The following is an 18,251-nucleotide window of genomic DNA, read 5'->3' on the forward strand; positions in this document are numbered from 1 at the left end:
TTTTGCTAAGAGAATCAGTCACTTATTTATGTTGCCCTTAGTTAGGACACCATAAAACTGGTGACAGGTTCCCTTTAACCGCCTCCGGACCGCCTAACGCAGGATCGCGGTCCGGAGGTGGCTGTCTGAAGGCTGTGGACACTGAAGGATGGAACTGAACTTGTGTGTCCACCTCAGGAAGGTGGACAGAGAAATAAGGAAAACAGCAGGTGGCGCTATACAAATACATTTTACTGGATAACCTAGTGACTATACTTAATTACATCCAATGATCTTTATCCTGTATTGAAGCCTCTCAGCTTGTCTGGGCACCATCACCCAATCCAGTGATCACTTCTTTCACTGACAACTGAACTCCAACCTTACAGCAGCATTTCTATGGACACATCCTGCAGTGATACACTGTATCCAGCCAAAAAGGCAATAGATGTCCTTTATTTTCTGGACATTTGTTCTGTACTGATTGTAATTATTCACTGACAGCCAGCAGCCCTGATTCTCTCTGCCGCGGTAGTCCTCTATGTGATAATTTCTCGTGATTTCCAGCAGGTGGCGCTGCTGTCTTGTAATATTTAACTTTTAATTATAGCAATATTAAAATGACAGACCCTAAAATTATTCGATTTGACGCAGGTAAGCAGCTCAGTGCCCAGCGGCGCCTGGTAAAGAACACCTTGTTCCTAGCGCTCTGTCATCGGGATCCAGGGAGCAGCCAGTATCCAGGTGAAAGCGATTCAATCCACTTGGAGGAGACTGGATGCTGCTGTAGCTCATGGGATTTGGGGTCTATTATAACCCTAAAGTTACCCTGTGGTAGAATGGCCCTAGCCTCTAGATGTCAGAGCAGCCTCACCTTAAAAGGGCAACGCCGTCTGGAACCTTTCCCTATTTGCTGGCCCTGATACAGCCCTATCCTAATCCCAGTCCCTACATGCACGTTTTATATTCAGATAGAACAATCATCAGGGGAACTAATCAGGATATTTAGGCAGGGAAGAAGCCAAGGGGGGATTGTGGTGGGGGTATCAAAGTACAACCCACCCACAATCAACAGACTGATCCCTATATAGATGGAGAGGTGATACTAGTTATAACACCTCACCAACCAAAAGTTGTAAGGAGGGAGACCTAGATATCCCTCCCTAACCTCTCACAGGGGCATAATGACACCCGCGCTGAAAAAGGCGCCAGCTTTTAAATGCTTACCTACGGCAGAACGAGGCCATGACGGCCGCGCCTCCCGCGTGGGCACGTGAGCCAGCTAAAGCTAGACTACGCGTGTGCGAGGACGCAGGCTCCCAGATTAGAGACGTGATGACGTTAGTGGCATGTGATACCGTGATCACGTCAGAGCGCACCAAATGATAGTGCGATCGGCGGTAAGTACAGTTGCTGGGCAACTGTTCCGTTGCCCTGCAAAAAAAAGTGCATGTCCTAATTTTTTCTAGTTTGCGGACAAGGATAGGCATTATTACAAAAAACGGATGTCATCCGCAAAACACATACGGTGTGCATGTAGCCTAACTTTAGGGATATAATAGACCCTAAATCCCATGAGCTACAGCAGCATCCAGTCTCCTCCAAGTGGACTGAATCGCTTTCACCTGGATCCTGACAAGAGAGCGGTAGGAACCAGGTGTTCTTTACTAAGCGCCGCTGGGCCGAGTTGCTTCTTACCTGCGTCAACAATCTTTATCTAATAATTTTAGGGTCTATCATTTTAATATTGTTGCAATTAAAAGTCCTGCTTTAGTATAACAATCGATCACTGTTTCAGTTGGAGTTTTCAGTCCTCTTTCACACTGTATTGTGTTCCCTTTCTGTAATATTGCCCAGGAGTTCTAGAACCTGCTCAGTAGGTTACCACCAGCGTTCTGTCAGATCCGCGCGCTGTCCACCAGGTGGCGCTCTGATTGCCTGGCTGCTGAGCGGCGCTCCCGTGACGTCATTTGTCGCCTAGGAAGCGTGGTGCGCGGGAGGTGCTGCCGGCCGCGTCTGACAAGCGGATAGACCGGAGAGGGGACCGGGCAGAGGAAAGAGGTAGAGAAGCGGCGGGGGTCTGTGTGTGTACAGCGCCCTACAGCCCAGTAGATCATTGATAATGCCCGATGCGTTTACATGTGCAGGTTCTCCGCCATTGCTGAACGCATCGTGGGTGTGTATATGTATGCATCTGATGGCCCGTGTTTCCTTCCAGGACCAAAATGAGCTTGTTCAGTTCCAGCGCGGGCTTTGGCGCTGGAGGGACAGGAATGTTTGGAGGAGCTACAACCACTGATAACCATAATCCAATGAAGGTCGGTAGCCAGCGCCGCTCTTACCGGTCCCAGTATATGTCCCACAGCTTGTAGTAACATGCACTGGTCTTCTCCTACACAGGACATTGAGGTCACCTCCCCCCCTGATGACAGCATCGCCTGCCTCTCCTTCAGCCCCCCAACGTTACCGGGGAACTTCCTCATCGCCGGTTCCTGGGCCAACGATGTAAGTTCTGTTCGCAGGGCGACGTTAGAAGTGGTGGCAGTGTTCCGTTAACCTTCGACCTGCCACTGCTGTCAAAGCATGCTGGGAGTTGTAGTTGTATGTTGGGGAACACTGCCCTGGTCTGTTATAAGGCTACCTTCACATCTGCGGCGTGTACTGTTCCGGCAGAGAAGAGTCTGTCGGAATTCTCCGGTTCCGTCACCGCTGGATGCAAACGGAATGCCCACCGGCCCCATCAAAGGGCCACTCCCATCTGAAACAATGGCATATCGCTAGGATATGCCCCCATTGTCTGATAGGTGCGGGTCCCACCTCTGAGAATGGAACTAGGAAGTTGATGGCTGGAAGACCCCAGGTCAGGCCACCTCCAAGCTCTCCCCTTTGTAGTGAATGTTAGGGCATCGCGCTTGCGAGGCCACCGCTCCCATTTATTTCTATAGGGCCAACGGAAATAGCCGAGCGCTCGGATATTTTGGGTGGCCCTATAGACCTGAATGGAGTGCTGCTACGCATGCACAGTGCGCCCTCCACAACTTTTGGGGCTCTGTTCTTAGTGTAGGTGCGGTCCCAGAATTGGGACCTGCACCTATCAGACAATGGGGGCATATCCTAGCGATATGCCCCTATTGTCTGAGAAGAAGAAAACCCCTTTAAGTAAATATGCATAGAATCGGCATGCTGCGGTTTTTGTCCTGCCGATTCTTGCAGGATTTCGCAGATGTGCAGTCAGTGGTTTCCGTCAGTGATTGTGAGCCAGAATCAAGAGTGGGGGCTACACACAGAGAGGGTATGGGAATGGGAAGATTTGCTCCTGTTTTGTGTTTTTGATCCATACCTGGTTTTGTCTCCCAAGAACTGATGAAAGTCACTGGTCAAACACTGACTGTGTGAAAGCGATTCCCCAACACAATTCTAGAGATGCAGACATGTTCCTTGCGGCTTTTCAGTGTATAGACTGTTATGAAAACACAGCCTGTATTCTTAATGGGGGTATCCAGGAAAATATATTGATGACCTATTCTTAGGGCTCTTTCACACTTGCGTTGTCCGGATCCGGCGTGTACTCCATTTGCCGGAATTACACGCCGGATCCGGAAAAACGCAAGTGAACTGAAAGCATTTGAAGACGGATCAGTCTTTAAAATGCGTTCAGTGTTACTATGGCAGCCAGGACGCTATTAAAGTCCTGGTTGCCATAGTAGTAGTGGGGAGCGGGGGAGCAGTATACTTACCGTCCGTGCGGCTCCCGGGGCGCTCCAGAATGAGGTCAGAGCGCCCCATGCGCATGGATGACGTGATCCATGCGATCACGTCATCCATGCGCGTGGGGCGCCCTGGGAGCCGCACGGACGATAAGTATACTGCTCCCCCGCTCCCCACTACACTTTACCATGGCAAACAGGACTTTAGCTTTTTCTGAATGGTTACCATGGCTGCCAGGACGCTAAATGTTGGATCCGGTAATGCGCCGAAACGACGTTTAGCTTAAGGCCGGATCCGGATCAATGCCTTTCAATGGGCATTAATTCCGGATCCGGCCTTGCGGCAAGTGTTCAGGATTTTTGGCCGGAGCAAAAAGCGCAGCGCCCTGTATTTTCTCCGGCCAAAAAATGTTCCGGTCCGGAACTGAAGACATCCTGATGCATCCTGAACGGATTTCTCTCCATTCAGAATGCATGGGGATAATTCTGATCAGGATTCTTCCGGCATAGAGCCCCGACGACGGAACTCTATGCCGGAACAGAAGAACGCAAGTGTGAAAGAGCCCTAACGGAACCCATGTACGCTGGGACTCCCACGGATCAGCTGTCAAAACAGGCTGGAAGCTTAGAGCGCTGTGGCCTCTCCCTCCTAGGCCATCAGATTCCACCGTACATTGGTCACATGACCTAGTTGCAGCTCAGCCCCAATCAAGTTAATGGTGCTAAGCTGCAATACCAGGCACTGCCACTATACGATGTACGGCACCGTTTTTGGAAAGCTGCCATGAGCCGACTGCACTCACCAGAGGCTCCCTGAAACAGCTGATCTGCGGGGATACCGGGACTCGGACCCCCACCAGTGTGATAATGATGACCTATCCTGAGGATAGGTCATCATTATCTTTTCCAGGTTGACCCCTTTAACAAGACAGTGTGCGAGCTGAAACGTCCTGCTGGTATAAGGCTACTTTCACACTTGCGGCACAGTGATCCGGCAAGCAGTTCCATTGCCGGATCCAGCAAAACGTATGCCAAGTGATGGCATTTGTAAGACTGATCAGGATACTGATTAGTCTTAAAAATGCCTGATCAGTCAGAAAAATGCATTGAAATGCCGGATCCGTCTTTCCGGTATCATCCGGCAAAACGGATCGGGCATTTATTTTTTTCACCTTTTTTTCGGTCTGCACATGCACAAACCGGAAGGACGGATCCGGCATTCAGGCAAGTCTTCAGTTTTTCTGGCCGGAGATAAAACCGTAGCATGCTACGGTTTTATCTTTTTCCTGATCAGTCAAAAAGACTGAACGTAAGACATCCAGATGCATCCTGAACAGATTGCTCTCTATTCAGAATGCATTGGGATATAACTGATCAGTTCTTTTCCGGCATTGACCCCTTTTGACGGAACTCAGTGCCGGAAAAGAAAAACGCTAGTGTGAAAGTACCCTAAGCTGACATTTCTCACCGCAGTAGGTGATATTCTTGTAGATAAATGGAGTCATTGTTACTTATGTACTGTAATATCCTGGTAGATCCTTTACTGTAGATTTTAGGTGTTCCTTGGCTTGGATCTTGAGTTACCATCTGGAGAAGCTGATGTTCTCCATTATTATTGGGCAACTTCCAGCTGTCATCTCCTGACAGCAAACCTCTTGCTATATTGTCCCTAGTGTCTATTAGAACAATGTTAAGCTAAAAGCCCCTTGACAAATAACATAGAACTGCTCCCATGGCTTTTGCCATAGACTATGCTGCATCTGTTAATAGCGCAGCATGGGGACAGGTCCCGTGCCTCTAGGGGATATATACCACAGGTTGAAAATCTAGGCCATAAAGAAAATGAAACATGAGATGCCTCAGACCTAAAGTGCAGTGTACCTCTGTATACCTAAAGGGGTTGTCCAAGTTATTCTTTTATTTTAAACAAAAGTAATGGCCGTGAAGTCAGCTTCTTTGTTTGCTATGATGTCGTTCTGTGCAGAAGGGAGCAGTCCTGTCTCTGTGCACGAAATGTCACTGATGTCTGATCCACGGGCTCCGCTTGTTGGAGCGACCGGCCATTGTCTGATCCACGGGCTCTGCTTGTTGGAGCGACCGGCCATTGTCTGATCCACGGGCTCTGCTTGTTGGAGCGACCGGCCATTGTCTGATCCACGGGCTCTTCTTGTTGGAGCGACCGGCCATTGTCTGATCCACGGGCTCTGCTTGTTGGAGCGACCGGCCATTGTCTGATCCACGGGCTCTGCTTGTTGGAGCGACCGGCCATTGTCTGATCCACGGGCTCTGCTTGTTGGAGCGACCGGCCATTGTCTGATCCACGGGCTCTGCTTGTTGGAGCGACCGGCCATTGTCTGATCCACGGGCTCTGCTTGTTGGAGCGACCGGCCATTGTCTGATCCACGGGCTCTGCTTGTTGGAGCGACCGGCCATTGTCTGATCCACGGGCTCTGCTTGTTGGAGCGACCGGCCATTGTCTGATCCACGGGCTCTGCTTGTTGGAGCGACCGGCCATTGTCTGATCCACAGGCTCTGCTTGTTGGAGCGACCGGCCAGCGTCCGATCCACGGGCTCCGCTTGTTGGAGCGACCGGCCAGCGTCCGATCCACGGGCTCCGCTTGTTGGAGCGACCGGCCAGCGTCCGATCCACGGGCTCCGCTTGTTGGAGCGACCGGCCAGCGTCCGATCCACGGGCTCCGCTTGTTGGAGCGACCGGCCAGCGTCCGATCCACGGGCTCCGCTTGTTGGAGCGACCGGCCAGCGTCCGATCCACGGGCTCCGCTTGTTGGAGCGACCGGCCAGCGTCCGATCCACGGGCTCCGCTTGTTGGAGCGACCGGCCAGCGTCCGATCCACGGGCTCCGCTTGTTGGAGCGACCGGCCACAGTTCGTCACTACTGACGTCCGCTCTGTGGGACCGCACTTGCACCATCCAATGTTAGCTGTCAGGCATGCATGCTTTTTTCAGGCAGCAGCCAGTGTGTACCAGTCATAGTCATGAGCATGGCACATCAGTACTGAGGCTTGGCATGTGGGTGGAGCTTGTCAGAAGCCACGACTGCACTTGACATCAATGTTGAGGTCCAGCATGTGGGCGGAGCTTGTCAGAGCAAGAAGCCACTACTCCCAGTGCACGTTACCGGAGCCAGAATATGGAATGGCTTAGCGTTCGCTTTCACAACTCTGAGCAGAAGTATTCCGATCACAGTAAAACCCAACAGGGAGGAGGGAAAGGGTTGGGTTTAGTGGACTGTAACAGGTGAAATACTTTGCCTATATGAATGGAAGAAGCTGCAGGATTTAAAGGGGTTCTGTCATCGGATACGTTGCAATAAAACCTAGGTGCCCGCAATCATGAGAAAATTGATGTTTTATAATATGCAAAAGATCCCCAGGAGCAATGAGGGTGGTGCCTTTGCACCTTGTTGCTCACAGAGGCTCTGCTCACATCCTTTCATGCAACCTATTAAACCAACAAATTGTTGGTAAGATGTATGACATCATATAGAAACCCAAAAAGAAATCCCGTAGGGACACACATACATACACAAAATATGAAGCTTTATTAAATAATTAAATACAAATAATTACAAAAACACATGGTAAAGGACAATGATCTAAAAATGTAAAGCGGCAATACAGGTAGTGTTGCGAATGGTAGCTCACATGCTGACCGGCATGGTATAGGATCCCAACATCCAAAATAAACTCGGCACAAGGACAATTACAGCAGTGCCAGAAAAAATATATATGTGTACCAATAGTGCCCTGGAAGCCTATCTGATATTCCTAAGTGCCCTGTATGTAGGCAGTCCCCACAAGGTCCCAGCAGGCAACCAATAGTGGGTATACAGGCAACTAAAGGAGAAAGAGCCGAAAATACCTGGGCAATGGTACAATACAGGGATCCCACCTCCGGTCAGCTATGAGCGCACCCCGACGTACGTTTCGCTCCGCTTTTGCCGCTTTACATTTTTAGAGCATTGTCCTTTATCATGTGTTTTTGTAATTATTTGTATTTAATTATTTAATAAGGCTTCATATTTTGTGTATGTATGTGTGTCCCTACGGGATTTCTTTTTGGGTTTCACATCCTTTCATGTCACGCTCCCACTACTGACTGACAGGGCCAGGCAATGAAGACATATTTACGCCTAGCCCTGAAGTCTCGCGGGAGCTCGTTCAGTGTACAGGGATGCGGACATCTAGGAAGATGGGGCTAGGACTAGGGCTGCAGCTAACGATTATTTGAATAATCGATTAGTTGCCGATTAATTTCTACGATTAATCGGGAAAAACGACAAAATTACAAAACAGAGGTTTATATGATCTTACTTGAAAAATTATGTTCAAAGGCCATATTAAAACAAATTGTGGACGACACTTATGGGGGATCTGTGGACGACACTATTATGGGGGATCTGTGGACGACACTATTATGGGGGATCTGTGGACGACACTATTATGGGGGATCTGTGGACGACACTATTATGGGGGATCTGTGGACGACACTATTATGGGGGATCTGTGGACGACACTATTATGGGGGATCTGTGGACGACACTATTATGGGGGATCTGTGGACGACACTATTATGGGGGATCTGTGGACGACACTATTATGGGGGATCTGTGGACGACACTATTATGGGGGATCTGTGGACGACACTATTATGGGGGATCTGTGGACGACACTATTATGGGGGATCTGTGGACGACACTATTATGGGGGATCTGTGGACGACACTATTATGGGGGATCTGTGGACGACACTATTATGGGGGATCTGTGGACGACACTATTATGGGGGATCTGTGGACGACACTATTATGGGGGATCTGTGGACGACACTATTATGGGGGATCTGTGGACGACACTATTATGGGGGATCTGTGGACGACACTATGGAGAGGGGGATCTGTGGACGACACTATGGAGAGGGGGATCTGTGGACGACACTATTATGGGGGATCTGTGGACGACACTATTATGGGGGATCTGTGGACGACACTATGGAGAGGGGGATCTGTGGACGACACTATGGAGAGGGGGATCTGTGGACGACACTATATGGAGAGGGGGATCTGTGGACGACACTATTATGGAGAGGGGGATCTGTGGACGACACTATTATGGAGAGGGGGATCTGTGGACGACACTATTATGGAGAGGGGGATATGTGGACGGCGTAGTTATGGAGAGGGGGATATGTGGACGGCGTAGTTATGGAGAGGGGGATATGTGGACGGCGTAGTTATGGAGAGGGGGATATGTGCACTGTTATGGGCATAACAGTGCACAGATCCCTTTCCTCATAACAGTGCACAGACCCCCCTTCCCATAGCAGTGCCATACACAGACCCCCCCTCCTCCCCATAGCAGTGCTATAGACAGATCCTCCCCCCTCCCCATAGCAGTGCTATACACAGACCCCCCTTCCCCCTAACAGCCCCGGCGCTTGCATCTTTATTTTACCTTTTTACAATGACGCTCCCGCTCCTGTAACAGCCAGGCAGAGCGGACGGTGGCGTAACGTCACTCAATCACGTGACTCGCCTGCTCCGCCCACTTCATGAATGAAGGAGGCGGAGCAGGCGTGTCACGTGAGTGACGTTACGCCGCCGTCCGCTCTGCCTGGCTGTTACAGGAGCGGGAGCGTCATTGTAAAAAGGTAAAATAAAGATGCAGCGACCGCCCGAATAGCAACGAATCGGCGATTATTCGATAACTGGATTCGTCGACAACGAATCCAGTTATCGAATATAATCGATTACATCGATTAATCGTTGCAGCCCTAGCTAGGACCATGATGTTCAACTGTCAAGCGCACCTGTCTCAGGTGAGATGGTTTTATTGCGACTTATCTGACGACAGAACACCCCCCCCCCCCTTTAAATAGCCAGGAGAAGAAACAGAAGAAAAAAATGTCTGAGTGAGGTCAGTAACTACTGTGAAGAGCTGCAGTACAAGAACATGGATCTCTTCGGCTAAGGCCTCTTTCACACTTGCGATGTCCGGATCCGGCATGTACTCCACTCTCCACTTGCCGGAATCACACGCCGGATCCGGAAAAACGCAAGTGTTACTATGGCAGTCAGGACGCTATTAAAGTCCTGGTTGCCATAGTAGTAGTGGGGAGCGGTATACTTACAGTCCGTGCGGCTCCCGGGGCGCTCCAGAATGACGTCAGAGCGTGCCATGCGATCACGTGATCCTTGCGCTTGGGTCGCCCTGACGTCACTCTGGAGCGCCCCGGGAGCCACACGGACGGTAAGTATGCTGCTCCCCACTACACTTTACCATGGCTGCCAGGACTTTAGCGTCCCGGCAGCCATGGTAACCATTCAGAAAAAGCTAAACGTCGGATTCGGCAATGCGCCGAAACAACGTTTAGCTTAAGTCCGGATCAATGCCTTTCAATGGGCATTAATTCCGGATCCGGCCTTGCGGCAAGTCTTCAGGATTTTTGGCCGGAGCAAAAAGCGCAGCATGCTGCGGTATTTTCTCCGGCCAAAAAACGTTCCGACATCCTGATGCATCCTGAACGGATTTCTCTCCATTCAGAATGCATTAGGATAAAACTGATCAGGATTCTTCCGGCATAGAGCCCCGACGACGGAACTCTATGCCGGAAGAAAAGAACGCAGGTGTGAAAGAGCCCTTAGCTAAGAGCAGCAAAGCTGATGGTGTGAGTAAGTAACCATGGATGGTGTTCTGCAAAGAGAACCAAGACCGTGCAGGTGCTTCACTTATGTATATATTCCTGACCATTAGGTTTGCCGTGTGTTTTTTTTTTTTTCCCTCTTCTTTTCTATAACTTGGACAATTCCTTTAAGCCTGGGCTTAGAGTTGATTAGAAACAGCTAAGTGATCTTAGTGAGCAATTTCCACTACTCCCATAGAGTTGTGTAGAGCAGGCTGTGTGCAAGCATTCCACAGGTCCAGAGAGGTACAGACCCCCATTATAGCGATTGGTTGGGGTACCAGCAGTCTGACCCAAACTGATCTGTAGACAGATGATGGATTGTAACATAAACTTGTCTGCTTGCTGGCAGTGAATGGGAACATTTGTTTGCCCCCAAAGATTAAATACCTTTAGGGGCACTGTGACGGACTGAACCGTCAATGGGGCTGCTGGAGAAGCCTGAGGGCTAGCCTCCTTCCTACGGACTATGGACCTATGAACTATGGAGGCCCCCCTCAGACCTCTTGGGGTTACAAGGAACTATTAACCCTGATTTATGTGTGGAGTTATAGGCCACATCTTTCCTATTGCCCATTAAAGGTGCAGGGTGTGAATCCCGCAATACAAAAAGGGTTAACTCTGCACTGAGACTCCCAATGAATGTGTTAGTTTATTTGTCCCTTTGTTCTATTGTGATAGGATTAAGATAGCTGACTCCGGTGTAGAGGAGTAGATCACCCCATGATACACTCATGAGATAATTCCATCACATGTGTCTCCTCTCTCCCTATTCTTTAAGACACTGGGGAGGGCTTGTCTGTTTGCATGCTGTTCATGTTTGTTTGAGTTATGATGTTTGACTTCTTGAACTGTATATATACTGAATTGGTCTTCAATAGAGAGTTCTTGATTTGTTTCACCCTCAACATGTAGGGGGGGGAAGAGTTATATTTACTCTGGGGATTGCTATCGGTATTATACTCCCCTGGGACTACAACACGGTTCTACCCACTGGAAGCTGGATCCTGGCGGAGGCACCCAGTCCATCGCAGGCACATTTATTAAGACCGACGTTTTAGATCCCCAAACTGGCGGTGTATTCGCGTAGTTATGAAGAGGCGCCGGCCTCTCCATAACTTCAGCGCCAGTTCTAAATGTAAGACAGCTTCCTACGTTAAGACCTTTTTCTACTCCTAAAACAGGTATAGAAAATGGTGAATGAGACCACGCTCACAATTTTAGACCTGGCGTGAGCAGGGCGAAGTCACGAATAACGGTGCAACTAACCATTGCGTCTCTGTGCCCCTGAAATACGCCTAATTTAGGGGTATTTCGGCATAGTAAATGACCCCCTAAGAGTTTTCCAGGAGTGCAGTGTTGATGGCCTATCCCCGGGATAGCTCAGCAATATCTGATCGGTGGGGATCCGACTCACGACGTCCCTACCGATCAGCTGTTTGAAGAGGCCGCACTGCTCTGGTGGGCACCGCGGCGTTACATGATCTAGGCGTAGCTCAGTCCCATTTAAGTAAATGGGCCTGGGCGGCGATACCAAATACAGCCGCTGTACAAGGAACAGAGCTGTTTGGTATCCTGTGTAGAGGCCGCATCACTCACCGGAGCGCCAGCCGCCTCTTCAAACCGCTGATTATTGTGGTGCCAGGTGTAGGACTATCCTTTATTGACTACCCACTTCTCCTCCGAAGCAGATTTCAGTGGTGACATCTCTTTGAAAATGAATTGTTCTGTTGGGTCTGTCCGTGTTATTTCACCTTTTAGGACTTGACGTCATTTCATGGATCATGTCTTTTTCAGTGACCACCCTTTTTCTTGCAGGTTCGTTGCTGGGAAGTGCAGGACAATGGACAGACCATCCCTAAGGCTCAGCAGATGCACACAGGACCAGTGCTGGATGTGTGCTGGAGTGATGTACGTATGGCGTTTGAATCTACCCATGTAATAAATCATTTAGCATGAAGTTGGATATGTACATGCAGCTGTGGAATTGTGCATGCTTTTCCCCACTACAGGGTTGGATTAAAAGTGTATTGCATGCCATCAGTTTCCTGTATTGTGTCAATACATTTTTAACTTTACTTGGAAAATTGCGTAACATCAGTGTGTACTTGTCACATGAGAAGTCGCCACAGAGCTCCAAACTAATGCACGAGAAGAATGGTAGGAGGGAGATGCAGCTGCAGTACCTCTCCTTCAGTCTGAGAGCGGAGATATCGCATACACAATTATTAATGCCTGAAGAGGGGTTGGAGAGTATTTGTAATGTTGATGGGGTTGTACAATATATATACATTGCACAAGTTCAGGGATGTAATAAGATTCTCTGCAGGTTCAGTGTCTCCTCAGGTCAGTGGATTCTAAATTATTCTTGTCTTTGCACAGGACGGCAGTAAAGTGTTCACAGCCTCTTGTGATAAAACAGCCAAAATGTGGGATCTGAACAGTAACCAGTCCTTACAGATCGCCCAGGTAAAGTGACTTCTCACTGTAGTGTGTATGTAGTCGGCTCTTGAAAGGGTTGTCCTGTTTCCTGTATTGATCATCAGTTTGAAGAGAAGGCAGCACTCGTACGAGCGCTGCCCTCTCTTCACTGTTTACCTGCTCGCCGTCAACATTGCAAGGGCGAGTTGGTGTACAGTAATTGCAGCACCTCCGTCCTCATTCACTACAAATAGGAAGGAGCATATAGAAGAGTGTAACTGCTCCTTCCCATTCAAGTAAATGGGGACGTAGGAGCTTTAATTACACCTGCTTGCTGCTGCGATGTGAAGCTCTGCCTTTTCTTCAAGCAGCGTTTCGGCGGTCGTGTCTGGAGTCGGATCCCGCCAATCTGATATTAATGACCTACCCTGAGGATAAGTCATCAATATCTGAAACCAGACAACCCCTTTAACATGTACCGGTCAACTGATGAGGTTCATCTACTAAGACTGCATCATTTCCTCCTGTCAGCACGATGCGCCGATAAAGACCGTTCACTGGATAAAAGCTCCGAACTACAGCTGCATCATGACTGGAAGCTGGGACAAAACCCTTAAGGTAGTATTCACGGCTGAAGTTTTCATCTTCTGCAGTCCCTTTGAGGCTTCTCTGGTGGTTACTGCATTATGCCTTTTCCCCTCTTACAGTTTCCCTATAGATCAGGGGGCAAGTATTTCAAAAGAAAACTGATTTTACGATCGCTACCACCTGAAAATACACTGCTAGCTCAACCCCTTTTCTGACGCATTGGGCAACATATCGATAGCTGAATCTGTTTATACCTAAAATGACTTGTCTTATGAAGTCAATCTCTCTGTGTTAGAGCATGTAACAGGGGGAACCCCTCGGCGAGCTAAATCTGCAGGAAATATGCCGCTGCCTCTATTGGTCGCAGTGGTCCTATGATTGATCACTGACATTCTAATAGGCTTCAACAGACAGATTCAATCCAAAAAAAAGTTCACCTGACGTTCTCTGTCAAGACCTGATTATCCTCAATTGGACATGTAGTACATCAAAATTTACAGTAGACACTGAAGAACACCAATAAAATGTGTGTTTTAAGGTAATATACAATGTATTTTGCCCAATTTGTTAGAAAAGAGGTTGAGCTAGCAGTGTATTTGCAAGGGTGGTTGTAATATCAGTTTTCTTTTTAAACATACTCATACACTGGAAAAACCAAGTGATCCCGGAAAACCCCTTTATACTAGTATTAATGGGTGCTCTTCTTTTTTTTTTTTCTTATTTATTTTGATGAAGCGCAAAAAAAGAGAGAAAACGTAACCGATACAATAAAAGCAGTGTAGTCTTCTATCAGTGGTGTCACATATTTAGCTCTCAACCCCTCTTCTTTTCCTCATCTAGTTTTGGGACACACGTTCCCCAAACCCTCTGATGACGCTTCAGCTTCCTGAGCGATGTTACTGTGCAGATGTGGTAAGTCCTCCCTGATGGCAGTGTCTGAACATATGAGATTGTATTGGTATCAAAGTCCAAATCCTAAGAATCGTTTCACAGTTCTGTATCCTAAAACAATACTTTGCCCCGAAAAATCTGTTGTTCCACCCATAAAACCACAACAAACATCTCCTGGGGTAGTTCTTGGCTGCTCCAGTGCTGCAAAATCTGCCACATATACCGCAGTTTCTGCCTTTGCTTTTCACTTTGGATGCCACTGACCCGCTCTTGTGTTAGCCCTGCTGAATGGGGCTAAATCACGAGTGAACTCCAGCCGCAGTTTCTGTCTGGACACTGTGTCTAGAAGGGACATGTCCCTTCTTGGCCTGGTTACGGCTTTAAACAGCCATCTGTGTGAACGGCAGTGCGGTCTCCCATTTAAAACGGAGAGAGATGGACTTCATGGGCCACTGATGAAATTTTTGTGCGAAACCCTGATAATATTCTGCCGCCAAAAGATAAACGGGCAACTTATGTGGGGCTAGTGTGTGGTACTTTTTGGGGTTTCTTTCTATTGTGAAGCTCATGGAGGTACTAAATAATAAGACCACATGCCTCACATCAATAATATGTGACCCCATCATTTATCTCGCATAGTGGAAACAATGAGGTTAATGGGAGTCACATTAACCCCAAAGTTCCTCAATGCTGGCCATTCTTATGCTATAGTCTGCCTTTATTTCAAGCTGTAAGTTTGACTCTAATACCTTCCTGGGCGGTCACTGTCCTCCTCTCCCATATATTACTGGCGCAGACACTGTACTAAACCTGGACTTTCAATGACATAAATGATGCAGGCAGTGGTACGACACATCAGGAACTCACCGGCTGTGTCACTCGCGCTATTCACTTCCCTCCCTTCACGTGGTCCCTTCAGTCTCTCCCAGTCTAGTCCAGACTCCATAAGATCACTGATGGGGGAGCAAACTTCCCACCTCCTGTGATGTGACCGGCTCCACAGCACTAAAGAGCAGCGAGCAAAGACCAATAACATGGTGTGTGCCATAGGGCTCACAGCATGTACTCTGTAGAGATGGACATGCAACTTTAAAGTGTCAGTACTGAACTGGTACATATGCAAAATAACTGTGGAGCCCCAGTTATGGGTATTCAACATGGTGAAAGTCAGATATCCCTCCAGGGAAGGAAAACCAAGCAAAGGTTACCCCATTATAGAGATCACCAGATCCACTCTATTAAGCGGCCCCATGTCCAGACTCTTTTACAAGCCTTAGGCTACTTTCACACTAGAGTTTTTGTTGGATTCGGCAGGGTTCAACAAAAACGCTTCCATTACTGATAATGCAACCATCTGCATTCATTATGAACGGATCAGTTTGTATTATCTTTAACATTGCCAAGATGGATCAGTCATGAACTTCATTGAAAGTCAATGGAGGACAGATCCGTTTTCTATTGTCAGAGAAAACTGATCCGTCCCTATTGACTTGCATAGGGGATCATGCCAGATCCGTCTTGCTCCGCATCCCAGGACGGAAAGCAAACTACAACATGTTGAGGTTTGCTCTCCGGTATGGGAACACAACTAAACGGAACAGAATACATTTTGGAGTATTCCGTTCAGTTCAGTTTTCTCCCCATTGACAATGAATAGGGACAAAACTGAAGCTTTTTTTTCCCGGTATTGAGCACCTATGACTGATCTCAATACCAGAAAACTAAAACTTTAGTGTGAAAGTACCCTTAAAGATGTGACAGGGGAGACCTAAGTCAGTTATCCATTGCTGTGTTGAGACTCTTAAATGAGGCTACATTGTGGTTTTTTTAGTTGGTCTCCCTAAGGCCTCTTTCACAAGAGCGTGAAGGATTAGGTCCGGATGCATTCAGGGTGCGTTCAGTGAAACTCGCACTATTTTGCAAGCAAGTTCAGTCCGTTTTGTCTGCGATTGCGTGCAGTTTTTTCAGCGCTAGTGCGTTTTGATGCTTTTTTCACGCGCGTGATAAAAAACTAAGTTTACTAACAACATCTCTTAGCAACCATCAGTGAAAAACGCATCGCACTTGCTTGCGGATGCAATGCGTTTTTTACGCAGCCCCATTCACTTCAATGGGGCCAGGGCTGCGTGAAAAGTGCAGAATATAGAACATGCTGTGATTTTCACGCAATGCAGAACTGATGCGTGAAAAACATCGCTCATGTACACAGCTCATGTAAACATCGCTCATGTGTCACGCATTGCACCCGCGCGGAAAACACGCTCGTGTGAAAGGGACCTAAGATCAGCTATTTTTTGAGTAGTCTCCAAGGCATTGCTCCCGGTTAGCCAGAATCCGACTCCGCACTGAAGAGGAGTAAACCCCGAAACAACTGTCTGTGGGTAAATAACTGGCTTAGGTCTTCCCCTGTCACAACCTTAAGTGCTCTTTCACACGAGCAGATGCTGTGCGGGTAATCCGCAGAGTGAGAGCCAAGCCGCACTCTGGACATCGAAAACACAGAGCATTAACATGATTGATAATGCTCCGTGCCTCTCTGATCTTTTTACTACTAAATCACGGTGACAACTTTATCTCGCTGTGATTTTGTAGAATAAAGGTCAGAGAGGCACGGAGCATTATTAATCATGTTAATGCTCCGTGTCTCTGCTGTCCAGAGCGGGGCTTGGCTCTCTCTTTTACGCAGCGGATTACCCGTACAGCATTCGCTCGTGTGAAAGAGCCTTAAGGCTTGTGAAAGAGCTGGATCTTGACATGGAGGTTCTGGTGATCTCTATAATAGGGACACCCCTTTTGCTTGGTTTTCCTTCCCTGGGGGGATATCTGGCTTACACGTGGGGCTCCACTGTTATTTTTTATATTACTGTTTCCCAGGGAGCTTTGCACTTTGGATTGCTTTGTTGAGACTCTTAAATGAGGCTCCACTGTGTTTTTTGTAGTTGGTCTCCCTGAGATCAGCTATTGTTTTGTTTGAGTACTGAACTTGTAGACATATCAAAATAAAAATTTTCAATGCATTGTGCAGCCCTGAAGTTCTATTCCCCTCACCCATGACAGCACCCATGCGACTAGGACCTCCCTTCCGGGACAGGAAACCTGAAGAGATAAAATGGTTCACACCCCCACCACACCTCAGTTCAGGTTTCCTCCCAAAGCCTCAAGCCTCATTGGGGAGCCGCTGTGGCCGTGTTCAGACAGCTCCCGGTCCATGGTAGTGCAACGGTCGACTTCTAAGATGGCAGAGAGTGCTCCCGATGTGCTCTGCGCATGCGCACCTGGGCGGCTTCTTTCAGGGCATTAAAACTCTGCCGGCGGCGCTAACAGGAAGGGGAGGGGAGAATTGTTTTAAACCCAGAAAACAGATGACAAGACAAATCCCAATGACGCCAGAAGTCAGGTGGGAGGAAGACTCTCAGTTCTTCCCAGTCTGGGGGTCCATTTCTCAGAACAAATGGATCCTAAGTGTAATAGAAAACGGATTCCGGCTGGAGTTCCTTTCTCATCCCAATTTTTTTTCACTCGCAGTTCGCCCCAAAAATCAGGAAAAAGGAAAGCTTCGGAAGCGGAGTAGTTTGTTTAGTTCCCATTCCCAAGACAAAGAGGGGAAAGGGGTTCTATTCACCTTTATTTTTGGTGAAGAAACCAAATGGTACGTTCAGGGTTATTTTAAATCTGAAGAAACTGTACAAATTCCTGGTCTACAAGAAATTTCTAAAGGAGACGATAAAAACAACTGTGAGCCTCTTCTTCCAGGATTGCTGGATGGCAAGCCTGGATCTCGAGGACACATATTATCACGTCCCAATCCATTCCTCCTCCCAAAAGTTTTTAAGAACAGCCGTTTGGGTTCAGGGGAAGTTTCTGCATCTCCAGTACAGGGTGCTTCCCTTTGGTGTAGCACAGCTCCAAGAGTCTTCACCAAAGTGGTAGCAGAATTAGCGGCCTTTTTAAGACAGTCAGAAAT

General features: G+C 48.1%; 1 protein-coding gene across 3 annotated transcripts in view; it reads left to right on the forward strand.

Annotated features, from left to right (window-relative positions):
• Positions 1 to 1,929: 1,929 nt before the first annotated feature.
• Positions 1,930 to 18,251, forward strand: part of RAE1 (ribonucleic acid export 1) — a 35,360-nt gene continuing 19,038 nt past the window's right edge. For 2 of the 3 annotated variants that reach the window (XM_044299154.1, XM_044299155.1), the window contains exons 1-7: positions 1,930 to 2,040; positions 2,198 to 2,297; positions 2,380 to 2,484; positions 12,206 to 12,298; positions 12,770 to 12,856; positions 13,340 to 13,426; positions 14,237 to 14,308. In XM_044299154.1, the coding sequence (XP_044155089.1) occupies positions 2,205 to 2,297; positions 2,380 to 2,484; positions 12,206 to 12,298; positions 12,770 to 12,856; positions 13,340 to 13,426; positions 14,237 to 14,308 (537 nt within the window). In that variant the 5' untranslated portion in view covers positions 1,930 to 2,040; positions 2,198 to 2,204. Of the gene's footprint in view, positions 2,041 to 2,126; positions 2,298 to 2,379; positions 2,485 to 12,205; positions 12,299 to 12,769; positions 12,857 to 13,339; positions 13,427 to 14,236; positions 14,309 to 18,251 lie in introns of all 3 variants that reach the window. The other variant, XM_044299157.1, reaches the window with a different exon arrangement.

Source organism: Bufo gargarizans, chromosome 6 (assembly GCF_014858855.1).
Source record: "Bufo gargarizans isolate SCDJY-AF-19 chromosome 6, ASM1485885v1, whole genome shotgun sequence".
Classification (NCBI taxonomy): domain Eukaryota; kingdom Metazoa; phylum Chordata; class Amphibia; order Anura; family Bufonidae; genus Bufo; species Bufo gargarizans.